Source organism: Camelus dromedarius, chromosome X (assembly GCF_036321535.1).
Source record: "Camelus dromedarius isolate mCamDro1 chromosome X, mCamDro1.pat, whole genome shotgun sequence".
In the NCBI taxonomy this organism is placed as follows: Eukaryota; Metazoa; Chordata; class Mammalia; order Artiodactyla; family Camelidae; genus Camelus; species Camelus dromedarius.
The window spans coordinates 93,562,050-93,576,289 of record NC_087472.1 but is presented as its reverse complement, the minus strand read 5'-3'; the positions used below and the strand labels follow the sequence as shown (position 1 = coordinate 93,576,289).

Sequence of the window (14,240 nt, the reverse complement as noted above, 5' to 3'; positions counted from 1 at the left end):
CCAAAGTTTTTCCACTAAGTATGATGTTCTCTATAGGGTTTTCTTTTTTCATACATATCCACTATCTAGTTTGATAATATCTCTTTTTATCATGAATTAATATTGATTTTTATAAAACAATCTTCTTTATCAACTCACGTATTTATCTCACTTAATCTGTCACTGTGGTATGCCACTGTACTTATTTGCTCTCAGATGCACTCCTTACTCTTTCTTTGCTCTGCTCTCTCATGTTCAGGAGATAACTCCTGCAGGTTGCAATTCCTAGGTTCTCCAATATTTGGCTGCTATTATGGTTCAGGCATCAAGGACACCATCCTATTGGTTAACTATCCCACCATATTGGTTAACTAGATCCTGCTGACCCAACTCCCAGTCTCCCGTAGCACTACCTCTTCTCTTTGTCCCTTGACACTAGAGATAGGAGTGATTTCCTCAAGTTGCTAAGTATTGGTTTCCCTGATTCTATTCTGTTTGGCTTCTCCCTCACTTGAGTAACTAATTTCTTCTATTAAATTCTACCTGATTTATACATTTAGAATAATTTCTGTTTTCCTGAATAATCTCTGACAGTTGTACTTAGCTAATTATATTGTTTGATTTTCTAATGTGAAACCCTCATTTCATTCCTGGGAAAAACTCAACTCAGTCATAAGCATTTAAATGCATTCGTGTCTTATATCATAGACAACCAAAACAAAACAAAGCAAAACATGCCCTGGGACCTTGAAACTTCCTCTAAATAATTCTCTACTTCTCTTCTCCTCTTTACATCCTTCTCAAAAAATAATTTTCTGTACTTACTAGTATTCGTGTGTGTGTTTGTGTGTCTATATTAAAAAAATTCTAAGAACATAAGGAATACAGAGACAATCAGCTTGTGAAAAAGTTCCAGCACTACACATAAAGCTCTATTAGCATTACTTGTGGGAAACAGCCCAAGTAGTACTCAGAGGGATATTTATAGCCTTAAATAGATTCATTTAAAAAAAAGTACAGCCACTATGGAAAACAGTATGGAGGTTACTCCAAAAATTAAAAATATAACTACCATATGATCTAGCAAGTCCACTTCTGGGTATTTCTTGGAGGAAAATGAAAATACTAATTTTATAAGATACACGCACCTCCATGTTCATAGCAGCATTATTTACAGCAGCCAAGATATGGAAACAACCTAAGTGTCCACTGATGGAAGAATGGATAAAGAAAATATAACATAAATATAATATAATATTACTCAGCCATAAAAAGAAGGCAATCTTATCATTTGCAACAACATGGACAGACCTTGAGGGCATTAAGCTAAATGAACTAAGTCAGACAGAGAAAGACACTTATATGTGGAATCTAAAGAGATTCACTACACTACCTAAGGCAATCTACACATTTAATGCAATCCCTATCAAATTACCCAGGACATATTTCATAGAACTAGAACAAATCATCATAAAATTTATATGGAACCATCAAAGACCTAGAATTGCCAAAGCATTACTGAAGAGAAAGAAAGAGGCTGGAGGAATAACTCTCCCAGACTTCAGACAATACTATAGAGCTACGGTCATCAAGACAGCATGGTATTGGTACAAAGACAGACATATAGACCAATGGAACAGAATAGAGAGCCCAGAAATGAGCCCACAAACTTTTGGTCAACTAATCTTTGACAAAGGAGGCAAGAAGATACAATGGAATAAAGACAGTCTCTTCAGCAAATGGTGTTGGGGAAACTGGACAGCAGCATGTAAAGCAGTGAAGCTAGAACACTCGCTTACACTATACACAAAAATAAACTCAAAATGGATCAAAGACTTAAACATAAGACAAGATACAATAAACCTCCTAGAAGAAAATATAGGCAAAACATTATCTGACATACATCTCAAAAATGTTCTCCTAGAACAGTCTACTCAAGCAACAGAAATAAAAGCAAGAATAACAAATGGGACCTAATGAAACTTACAAGCTTCTGCACAGCAAAGGAAACCAGAAGTAAAACAAGAAGACAACCTATGGAATGGGAGAAAATTTTTGCAAATGAAACCGACAAAGACTTGATCTCCAGAATATATAAGCAGCTAATACGACTCAATAAGAAACAACCAAACAACCCAATCCAAAAATGGGCAAAAGACCTAATAAACAAGCAATTCTCCAAGGAAGACATACAAATGGTCAATAGGCACATGAAAAAATGCTCAATATCGCTAATTATCAGAGAAATGCAAATGAAAACTATAATGAGGTATCACCTTACACCAGTCAGAATGGCCATCATTCAAAAATCCACAAATGACAAATGCTGGAGAGGCTGTGGAGAAAAGGGAACCCTTCTACACTGCTGGTGGGAATGCAGTTTGGTGCAGCCACTGTGGAAAACAGTATGGAGATTCCTCAAAAGACTAGGAATAGGCTTACCATGACCCAGGAATCCTGCTCCTGGGCATATATCCAGAAGGAACCCTACTTCAAAATGACACCTGCACCCCAATGTTCATAGCAGCACTATTTACAATAGCCAAGACGTGGAGACAGCCTAAATGTCCATCAACAGATGACTGGATAAAGGAGAGGTGGTATATTTATACAATGGAATACTACTCAGCCATAAAAAACCGACAACATAACGCCATTTGTAGCAACATGGATGCTCCTGGAGAATGTCATTCTAAGTGAAGTAAGCCAGAAAGAGAAAGAAAAATACCATATGAGATTGTCATATGTGGAATCTGAAACAAACAAACAAACAAAAAAACATAAATACAAAACAGAAATAGACTCATAGACATAGAATACAAACTTGTGGCTGCCAAGGGGGTGGGGGGTGGGAAGGGATAGACAGGATTTCAAAATTGTAGAATAGATAAACAAGATTATACTGTATAGCACAGGGAAATATATACAAGATCTTATGGTAGCTCACAGCGAAAAAAAATGTGACAATGAATATATGTACGTTCATGTATAACTGAAAAATTGCGCTCTACACTGGAATTTGACACAACATTGTAAAATGATTATAAATCAATAAAAAATGTTTAAAAAAATAAAGACATTGACTTACATGTGTAATGTAAAAAAAAATGAACTCAATAATACAGAGAACAGACTGCTGGTTTGAAGCAGGGGGTGGAAGGTGGGCAAAATGGGTAGAAGTGATCAAAAGGTACAAACTTTCAGTTATAAAATAAATAAGTCCTGGGGATGTAATGAACAGCATGGTGACTATGGTTAATAATACTGTATTTGTATATTTGAAAGATGCTAAGAGGGTAGATCTTAAAAGTACTCATCTCAAGAAAAAAACATAACTCTGTGGTGATGCATGTAAACTAGACTTATCGTGATCATTTCACAATATATACAAATATTGAATCATTATGTTGTACACCTGGAACTAATATAAGGTAATATGTCAATTACATCTCAATATAAAAATAAAAACCATTAAAGAGAAAAGAAAACATAACGACCATAAGGATAAAAAATTATGGAAATGAACAGGCTAATTTGAAAAAGAAATACAACAGTATCTGGAAATAAAAATAAAGTTATTGAAATTAAAATCCCAGTGGGCAAAAAAATTAGAAACATTTAAAACACGCACAAATTTCAAGAAACTAGACAAAGAACACGACATTAAACTCCCCAAAATAGAATGTAGAAAATAATGAAGAAAAATGTACAACTGATTAATTAAAAGACAGTGGAACCAACTAACAAAAACCTATTCTTAGAAAAGATTGATATAACTGACAGTTTTATAGTTATTACCAATTACAAAAGAAACAGAAGTATGTGAATATTAGTTGAATAATACTGTATAAAATACAGGTGCAGAAAGAACTTAAATATTCTAAGAGAAACTACAAATATCATTACCAAATGGTGGGCAAGAAAAGGTTTCCTCATAAAGATATATTTCATCTAAAAAACTCAGAAGGAATGATAGAAAGACAAAATTAATGGTGTAACCCTGAATTAATTAATGGATAAATATGCTAACCTTCAAAGACTGCAAATATCAACACAAAGGGAGACAGATATTTGGTTCCACATAATGAAAGTTTACAGTATTACCTATGGAAGTCTTTCCAAAAAAGAAAAAAAAAAAGAGAAAAAAGTTGTGTTTATCTCAATATACAATACAAATAGAAAAAAAAAGTTAAACCTTAATCTGATCAAACTTATATGTGTTTAAAGAGATACAGTCAGAGAAGGACACCAGTGCTGTAATCAGCAAAATCCACAATCCATATGAAATTGGACTGAACATAAAATGAGAGGTTTTTTTCCCAATAACAACAACAAAATGACAAGGCAAAAGAAGTAATATATCTATGAGGGCTAAGATCTATAAATTAAGGGACAGAAAAAGCAATAAAATGAATAGACTTTAACCCTAAATCAAGGAAAAAAACATTTAAAAACATGTCAGGTATAGTGAAAAATATCTAGACATTTGATGATACTAAGGAGTTAATTTTTTAAGGTAAGACATGTAAAATTGGTTTATACTTCATAAAGGGTGCTTATCTTTTAGAGATAGATACTGAAATATTTAAAGATGAAATTGTATGATATCTAGGATTTGTTTCTCATTATTTCAGTGGCAGAGATGGGGGTAGGTATGGAAATAAGTAGAACCAGATAGGCTATGTATTAATGACTGCTGATTCTGATGTCAGGTGTATTGGTTTTATGATAGCAGTCTCTCTACTGTTGTGTATGTTTAAGAATTTCTCCAATAAATGGAATATACATGTTGCCATTAAATTTGAAACCTCAGTGAAAATAAAACATTATTTAGAAAAAATATTCATTATCCAATTGGTCCAAACAGAAATAGAAAACTGTAATTGAGAAACACAAACTGAAATACTCCTCAAAGTTCCAGCTACCTTCAAACGTTTCAGGACAAGGCAGTTCTACCAAATAAATAAGCAAAAAATTAACCACCATCTTACATAAACACATCCAAAGCATATAAAAAGACTGGAGAATTTTCAACTCATTTTCCTAGGCTAGCTCTCCTTGTAAGACAACTAGTTGAGGACACCCTGAAAACAGAACACTTGAGCCAAGCTCACTCACATACAGGCAAAGATCCTAAAAAAAATCCACTGAGGGTTCAATACATCAGTGAATTAAACAGGAAAAAAAAAAAAAAGAGACTGAATCCAAGAAATATAAAGATGATATAACATTAGGAAAAAACTGCCTATAATATAACCACATTAACAGATAAAATTTTAAAAAGCGTTTGACAATGTACACAAATGCAGAAAAAGCTTTTGAAAAATTCATAACAAATGCATGATAATACTGTCGAGCAAACTAACATTAGAAGAGAACTTTCATTTTCTAAAATCTACAGAAAACGAACTGAAATATGAAATTCGAAACGTTAGGAATATTAAAAAGATAGAAATTATTTGTAAATATGATCATCATTTTAGCAAATTCAAAGGAAAAAGCCACGGATTATTCAAAGGAATAAGTGACTTCAGAAAGTTGGTATATAGGTATATATAGATAACTATAGTAAAACAAAGAGCCTTGCATACAAAGCAGCAATTATTAGAACAGGTATATATTCGTTATAAATGACAGTCAAAAATTGAAGTGAATTTCACTACACTGTGCAATGTTAGATAATAAGATCAAAAGACCTAGGTTTCACAAAATTATGCAGATCTGCCCCTTCCCCGTAGAAAGTAGATCTTATGAACAGAAAGTTCCCCAAAGTCTGTTTGACGAGCGACGAGATCCCATCATCACTACGCATTTTCTCCGACAGCTCAGAACTCGTCCCGGTCCCCCTACCTTGAGCTGCAGCTCCTTCATCACATATCACATCGGTGACGCGGAGCCGTTGCCTGCAAGGTTTAAGTTAAGAAACTGTCCAGAGCTCACAGGGAGGTTTTACTTCGGAAGGCGCCTTTAATCAATGCACCAGGAGCCAAAAGGAAGCCCTAACTCTGCAACGAAGGCTTTGGGTACCACCCACACCAGATCAGAGAGGGCATCACAGAGTCAAGCCCCACCTCGGCTGCAGCCCTGGGAGGCACCAGGCAGGGGTACCCGGATGTGTCGCACACTGACTTCCGTCTCTGCAACCTAGGAAACGAGAACGTGGTCTGGGAGAAGCAGCGGCATCAGTTCGGCAGAGGGAGGAATCCAGGTTCTACCAGGCGTAAGGTAAGGAAAGTGAGTAAGGTTTGAGCGACCCCCTAACCAAAAACATAGAAGGCAGGCCCCATAGTCCTGCCTTGCCATCGGCCCTGGCAGGTTCCAAGCAGGGATCACCGAATGTATTGCCCTCGGAATTCTCCTTTTAGGAACTCAGAAAAATGGTAACACTGGACCAGGGTGTTGGCACCAAGCCAGCAGAGAGAGGTCTCCAGGGCCTCTCAGGAGTAAATGAAGAGCCTAATGTGAGATCGGCCGAACTCTCCCTCCCGGCTCCAAGAGGCGTCCCACCCACCCCGACCTCCTCACCCCCCCCCACTCCACCCACGACCCCCCCACTCCTCCACACCCCCGACCCCCACTCCACCCCACCCCACCCCCAGCTCTCTGCCCCTGCAGTCAGCCCTGGGCGACCCCAGGCACGGGTGGCTGGAACAGGCACGCCTGATGTCCAGTCTGGCTGCTCCAGTAGGTGAAGATATTCGACCAGGGTGTCTGCCTCAGGCCAGCAGAGGAAGGAGTACCAGGCTCTGCCAGGAGTCAATAGATGCCCCTATTTGCGTTCTTAGAGAAACCGCCTCCCCAGAACAGTGGAGGCACTACGGAACCCTGCCCCTACGGCCAGCCCTGTGAGGCCCCTGGCCGGGCTGTAAAGCCCATGCGCTTCCTGCTTCCCCCTTTGGTGAGGTAGGGGGTGGAGTGGGGGAGAAGGGGGTTATATAAGAGCCTTAGTCTAATGCTAGATGAATCAGGTTAGCAGAAAGGACTCCTAGTGGTGGCTTTGAGTTAAGTTTATAACTTTGAGCAAGGACTGAAGGGAATTCCTCCCTCAAGACAAAAGGGGCTGCACAGAGCACTACCCCTATTAGAAACCCTGGTGTCCAGCTAAGCAGGGCTGTCACTTTATCCTCAGTAGTAACAGGGAAATGAGGGCCATATTAGAAGGAAGTGACCCAGCTAAGCCCTTCTCGAAGTCAAAGTGAGAACTGGGGGAGGGGGGTACAGAGAGTTAGGCCCTTCCTCTGTAGTCAGTCCTGGGACAGCCTGCAGAGATCTGGCACACTGAGTCTGTGCCCCATCCCCCACTGCATATTCCAGGATGTCAAGTGGATGAGAGCCTTGGTCTGATAGTTATAGGTCTCAAGTCTGCAGAAGGGAGGACACCAGTTAGCCAAGGGGAGGAACCACAATAAGGAACATGAGGATTGAGAGGACCACCCATCACAGAATAGGTGTTTCACAGAGCCCTACATGTGATGTCACATCCTTGGCAAGGGTGCCTGGTGAAGATATATTAAACTAAGAACTCCCTAAATTCCTCCTAGGACTTTCAGGGATGTGAGGGCCTTGCTCCAAATGGACAGGTCTAAGGTCAGCCAAGGGAGAAGTTCCAGGCCCTGCAAGAAACCAAGGTGAGGACTCTGAGTGAGGAGTGAGAATCCTAGTTATCCCAGAATGGAGAGGATCCCACATAACTCTTTCATTGCCGTCATCCCAGGGTGTCCCAGGGCAAATGTGCTCAGATGAGGTTCCCTTTCAGTTCCTCCTCCAGGATGTCAGGGATGTGAGGGGTTTGGAATGAGGGGTTAGCATCAAAGCAGCTGAGCAGAGGACCTCAGGTCCTGCCAGAAGTCAAGGTAATGGCCCTCAATGTGAACTGAAAGAAACACCTGCTACTGCAGAACCAGGGAGGCTCCACAGGGCCTGGACTTATCAGTCCCTGTATCAGATTCAGTAAGACCCAGGTAGGGCTGGAGAGCTGCAGCCTAAGGTGAACTCTAGTCACTTCCACAGAGTCCTCGGGAAAGGCTGATCAGGAAAGAGGAGCTTTACGGGTTCCTAGAGCAGTGCCCTCAAGGAAACCTGAAGAGATGACCATTGATAAAGCCCAAAGTGGTATCTCCTTGCTAAAGAGTGTAACACCATTTCATCCTCTTTCTTCCAGATCACTGAACTTGTCTACCCTCTTTCCCACACCCCCACCTGCTGCCAGTCATCATGCCTCGGGGCCAAAAGAGTAAGCTTCGTGCCCGCGAAAAACGCCGCCAGGCTCGAGAGGAGCCCACTGACCCAGTGGATGCTCCTGCCACTGCACCAACAGAAGAGTCCCCTTCTTTGCCATCGCCTCATTTCAAAGATGTTCCCTGGAGCCCACCTGCCACTGGAACACCCAGCAGTCTTCAGGTGTCTGCCACCACTTTAGCTGCAGCTGTTTCAAACATAAGATTTAATGAAGGTGCCAACAATCAAGGCGAGGAAATGCCAAATGCCTCACAGGCCCAGGATACCACTGAGCACTGGCCCCAATGCCCTATAGATAAAAAGGTTGCTATGTTGGTGTACTACCTGCTGTACAAGTATCAAGTGAAAGAGCCCATTACCAAGGCAGATATGCTGAGAAATGTAATCCAGGTGTACAAGAATCACTTCTGTGAGATCCTCAGGAAAGCCTCTGAGCATTTGGAGCTGGTCTTTGGCCTTGATGTGAAGGAAGTGGATCCCAACAGGAATACTTATGTCCTTGTCAACAAACTGGAATTAAGCTGTGATGCACAGCTGAGTGATGACAGAGAAATTCCCAAGACTGGTCTGCTGATGACTGTTCTGGGCGTGATCTTCACGAAGGGCAACCGCGCCACTGAGGAGCAAGTCTGGGAAGTGCTGAATATGATGGGTGTATATGCTGGGAGGAAGAACTTCATCTATGGGGAGCCGAGGAAGCTCATCACTGAAGATTTGGTGCAGGAAAATTACCTGGAGTACCGCCAGGTGCCCGAGAGTGATCCTCCCCGCTATGAGTTCCTATGGGGTCCAAGAGCCCACGCTGAAACCAGCAAGATGAAAGTGCTGGAGTTTGTGGCCAAGATCAATGATACGATCCCCAGTGCCTTCCCATCCTTGTATGAAGAGGCTTTGAGAGATGAGGAAGAGAGAGCCCGAGCAAGAGCTGCAGCCAAGGCTCGTACCGCTGCCATGGCCAGTGTGCACTCCAGGGCCATGGCAAACAGCTTTTCCTGCCCTAAGTGAAGGCTGAAGTAGATTATTTACTACGTGTTTGAAGAGAACAGATAACGTTCTAATTAGTGGAAGTTTGGGGCGGGGCTGGAGAAAACAGTGTTTGTGTTCCTGTTCTATGTAATAACTTAGATAAATTGGCCTAAATGTTGCTCCTTTTAATAGATAGTTAAGTAGCTTCAGAATTTGAGTTTATGAATAATGTCACACATTTATTGATGTTTAAGAGTTTAAGGTTTAAGAGTTTTACTGTTTCATAGAACAGATTGGGAGCTTTTCCATCTTATTTAGATAATTGGAATAAGATAATATGTCACTGGATTAGGCATTTCCTTGGAAATGTGAAAGAAACTGCAGTAAAATGGTTGGGATCAAGAAATAGAGAAAAAAAGTAAAAGGTGATAAATTTTTACATTACCTCATCATTTTTAGTCTGTTCTGTCAAATTAAGAGATAAATATTTGGATGTGCTTACTTTATTCAAGAATGTAGTATTAATTATATCATAATAAATTAGACGTCTTGTACACTGTCTCATCCATTTCTCAAACATTCCATGAGCATCTGCTCTTTGAGAGGCTCTGTGCTACTACTGAGAATGTCAGGATAAACAAGACCAATCCTGCCCATTGCATTTCAGAGTCTAGCAACAGCTGTCAAGTAAGAAAGATGGTGCGATGCACCTTAAGACATAAGGACAAGTCAAAAGGAGGAGAGGACATGGGAGGATCCAGAAGTCAGCAGTCAGGTGTAACTGCCCTGAGGCAAGTGGGTTTGGGAAAGCGCAAGTCCTTCAGTGTGAGTCAGCACTGTGGTAAACTGGGAGGTGGATCAGATGAGGCTCTGGGGGTGGTGGGCAAGGGGCCAGACCCTCAGAAGGTGTGTCCAGACTTGAGAGATTAAACCCTGGAATGGAAAACTACTTGAAGCAGTTACTTTTCAGTTGTGGATAAACCAAAGAGAATTCTCCACCTGGGACAAGAACGGAAGGTGACCTGCATCCTTTCCAGTGTCCTTTTCCCAGTGTAGTTGAGTACAGCATATCAACTATGTGTTTTACGCTCATCATCCCCAGGGAGTTTAGGGGGGATACTCATATGGCATGCATATGCTCAGAAGCCACTCTGCTAGCAATCTTTGCTCTGACCTGGTAAAGACAGAGTCCACTACATTTGAAGTTCATTTAATAAAACCTAATAAGGTTGTCTTGTGTGTAATTTGGCAAACTCCAAGTGAGGGCTAGATTTTTAACGGGACTGAAATAAATGAAAATAGAGGTTATTTGGATGGAAGGACAGTTGGAAGGGATGGAAAGAGTTGGTTCTTTACACAAATTGTAGAATCCTTAAGTTCCACCCAACTGGGGAAGACTCCCCTATGCACACAGTAACATACCCTCAAATACTTATATAGTAAATCATTTAGTTTTACTTGCTAAGCATCATGTTAGCTGATTTGTTGTGCTGTATCATTGGGTTCCCCTATATTCTCTGGTATCTCTTGGACTGAAAAACAATCACAGAGAAGATTTTGGTAGGGTCTAGGGTCAAAAATAATAACAGTAATATCTGCAAATTATTAAAAGACTCAATACTTGTGAAACACTGGTTCTTTCATACATTACACACATCCCAGAGGGCCTACACAGCATGGCTTAGCAAACTCACTGCTCAGGAAAGCCTCATAGAGCTTTGCAATTTTCTTGACTTCACATGGCTCCTGCGTATCAGACTGGGACTAGATCTCTAGTCTGAATTCATTTAGGGCCCTTCAGTGTTCCACTCCTTGAATAAAGCAGATGTTCTGTATCTTAATTCAGTTCTACACTCAACACTCAGGCAATGAAGTCAAGGACCCTATTGCCAATGTACTAACCCCAGGTATGATAAAAAAAAATTAAAATTAAAAAGAATTCAGGAGAGGTTGTGGGCTTACTTTACCTAGGCTCCTCCTGCCCCTGGCCCCAGAGTTCCTTGAGAGCTGACTCTACCCTAGTCCTAGCACTTCCAGAATTACATCACTCTTACCCTGGGTCTTCCCCCTGTCAAAATCAGGATCCTGACCTGCTGTCCAGTTTCCTTTCATAAGGCTACTCTCTGCTTCCAGCAGAACAGAAAACTCAGAATCGCCTGCCTTTCTCCTGACTTAGAGGCTTCCAAACCCTTGCAGACATTCCTTGTCTGTCCCACCCCTGTCTTTCCCACCCCAACCATGGAACCCTCCTGATAACAACAGCCCCGTCCAGGGGGCTGTTTACTTTGGCAGTGAAGTTCACGTGTCTGCTCATCTCTCGGTGCTTCCACTGTACTGAAAGGTCTTTTTTTTTTTTTCCATATCAGCTTGTGAAGTAGAGTCTGGTTTGGCAGAGGAGTTACTGGTTATTGAAAGATAACCCTGAAGTTAGAGAAGAGATTTTTAGAAAGCCAGTGAGGTTGGTAAGAAAGGAGAATTTAATCTGGTGATTTATTTGAGACTGGCCACTGAATCCATATACTGATGAGTGAGCTTAACTAAGTGGCCAAGAACCAAAGCTTCTTCCCTAAGTGGTAGATGGAGAAGGACCAAGGAAATCACTGTGTAGCAACCATATGCAGAGGCTGGATTCCTAAAAACTCTGATTTTTTAGGAGGATGTAGTGGTTTTCTATTGCTAGCAAACAAATTGTCACAAAGTAAGGGACTTACAACAACACACATTTATTATCTCACATTTCTGTAGCTCAGAAATACAGGTTGGCTATGCTATTTTCTTTGCTCAGGGTTACACAAATCCCAAATCAAGCTGTCAGTGTCTGGGTTTTTATTGGGAAGTGCTAAGAAGAATTGCATGCCACACCTACTCTGATTACTCTTGGAATCCACTTCTATAAGGAATTCAGTTCTTTGCAGTTTTAAGACTGAGGCCCTGTTTCCTTGCACACTGTCAGCTGGAACTGCCATAGTTCCTCAGGCCTCTCCCCCGTCCTTGTAAACGGACTTCTGCTTCTGAGACAGTACACTGAATCTGTCTCTTGTGGAAACTCTCCTCTTCCCTCTGCTGCATCTCTCTTCCGCATCCAGCCAGAGAAAGTTCTTTGCTTGTAAGGGTTCATGTCGTTTGATTGGGCCCACTCAGATAATTCAGTATAATCTCCCTATTTGAAGGTCCATTTCATAATTTTAATTACATATGCTAAGTGCCTTTGGCTACGTAAGATAACATATTCACAAATTTCAGGGATAAGGGTATGGCCATTATGTGGAACAACCATTGACTCTACCACTGAGGTAGAAAATAGCTCCTTGGTGCACATGCCAGCTTTGATAAGAAAAAAATCACCATCATTCTCCTGACTCTTGTCTGTATCTGCCGCAGAAGAAAATCCTGGTTTTCGAGTGTGCCTAAAGACACCTGTACAAGTAAGTGTTCAGGCATGTTCAACAGTGGTGAGTAGCAGAGACTCACAAGTGTGATTTTTTTCATGCAAAAGGAAGAAGAAAAATCTCGATGTATTGAGATTATAGAGGTTACTGAAAAGGTCAGTGCACAAAGGTGCTAAGAATGAAGAAGGGTGCGCCCTCCCTGTTGAGATTTATGAGATCCTTTTGAAAGTTGCTTTGATCCTGTATTTGAAAACACTGGTCACATACAGGCACTAGAGAAAGGTGCTGAATTGCAAGGAATCTTGTTGGAAAATCTTCCAGGAATGAAGAGGGCTAATGCCACAACAAAGTATAATAGTTGCTCTTTTTTTGAGCATGTAACAGTTAATGGGAAAATCTGCAAGTGCTCATTTACTTCGTGTCTTGCTCTCCCTCCTTGGTTCATATGGAGACTACTTGCCCGTCCACTTGTAGTTAGGAAGGGTCATGTGACTGTCCTTGAAACAGAAACGTGAGCAGGAACATGCTTGTCACCTCCAGACCAACGTATTTGAGAACCAGTACGCCAAAGCCATGCTTCTTGTTTCGTTCGGCAGCAAACATGGAGAGCCTGTGTTCATATGTGAAAGCTCATGATGGGAGTAGTCTGGATCCTTGAGTCACCTGACAATGTAGACCCCGTGCCAGCACCCATCAGATTTTATGCACATAAGAAATAAAATTTTATGTTAAGCCATTCAGAAATCAGACTTTTCCCACTACATCTCATAAATACTTTATCTGAATAATACACAGTTACTATTTCTGTTGTTATTCTTATTTAAATGTCTCAATTACAAAGGAAATAGGACATAAATTCTTGTTTCCAAAACATTCTAACAACAGGAAGGAAACATAATTCATCTTCCTTACTATGTAATTCCTCCAAAATTCATCCCTGCCCAGAGGTAAATGCATTAAAAACACTTCTGTGTAGTATTTTATCATTTATTCCAGGCCTAGTCTTACATACCTGTGCTAGAAAAATACACTGTGAGTTTTAAAAATACATGTGTAACAGTGTGTTTATTGTTCTGACTTTTGCCCTTGTCACTGAATAGAATGAATGCAGGATCTTTCCAGGAGAGCACATATAGTTCATGTCTCTTTTAACGACTCCCTAGAATTCTAAAAGGTGTATGTGCCATAATTAGTTTAATCATTCTCTTCCTGATGGACACACAAGTTGTTTCCCATTTGTTGCCATGATTAATAGAACTGATATCAACATCATAGAACACCAATTCTTGGGCAAATGTACATGTTTTATCATAGGAAAGACGTACAAAAGTGCAATTAGATGAGAGAATGTGATGATAGGAAGTTTTATGAATATTGCTGGTATTCCATTCCAATAATGCTATACCAGAATATCTTCTCATATATTTATGTATGTGAATAAGTTAAGCTCTCATTGGTATTTTATTTTATCAACCTTTTACATTTTGGTCAAACTTTTGATTGAAAATGTATCACCTCATTATTATTTTAAATTTTATTTCCCTATTTTCTAAATAGATTGAGCAGAAAATTAATTTAGCCCTTCTACCATATAAACGGAGATTTCTGCAGTGATATCTTAAGTACCTGTATTCCTCTGGGTGCATGATCTAAGAATTCTGATATATC

At 40.4% G+C, this 14,240-nt stretch overlaps 1 protein-coding gene across 1 annotated transcript; it reads left to right on the top strand.

The window, feature by feature from the left end:
• The first annotated feature begins 8,153 nt into the window (after nt 1-8,153).
• On the top strand, nt 8,154-9,222 carry LOC105099156 (melanoma-associated antigen B10-like). Its single transcript, XM_064482970.1, has one exon. It carries the CDS (start codon nt 8,194-8,196, stop codon nt 9,220-9,222), a length of 1,029 nt encoding a protein of 342 aa, XP_064339040.1. The 5' UTR covers nt 8,154-8,193.
• Nucleotides 9,223-14,240: the final 5,018 nt, after the last annotated feature.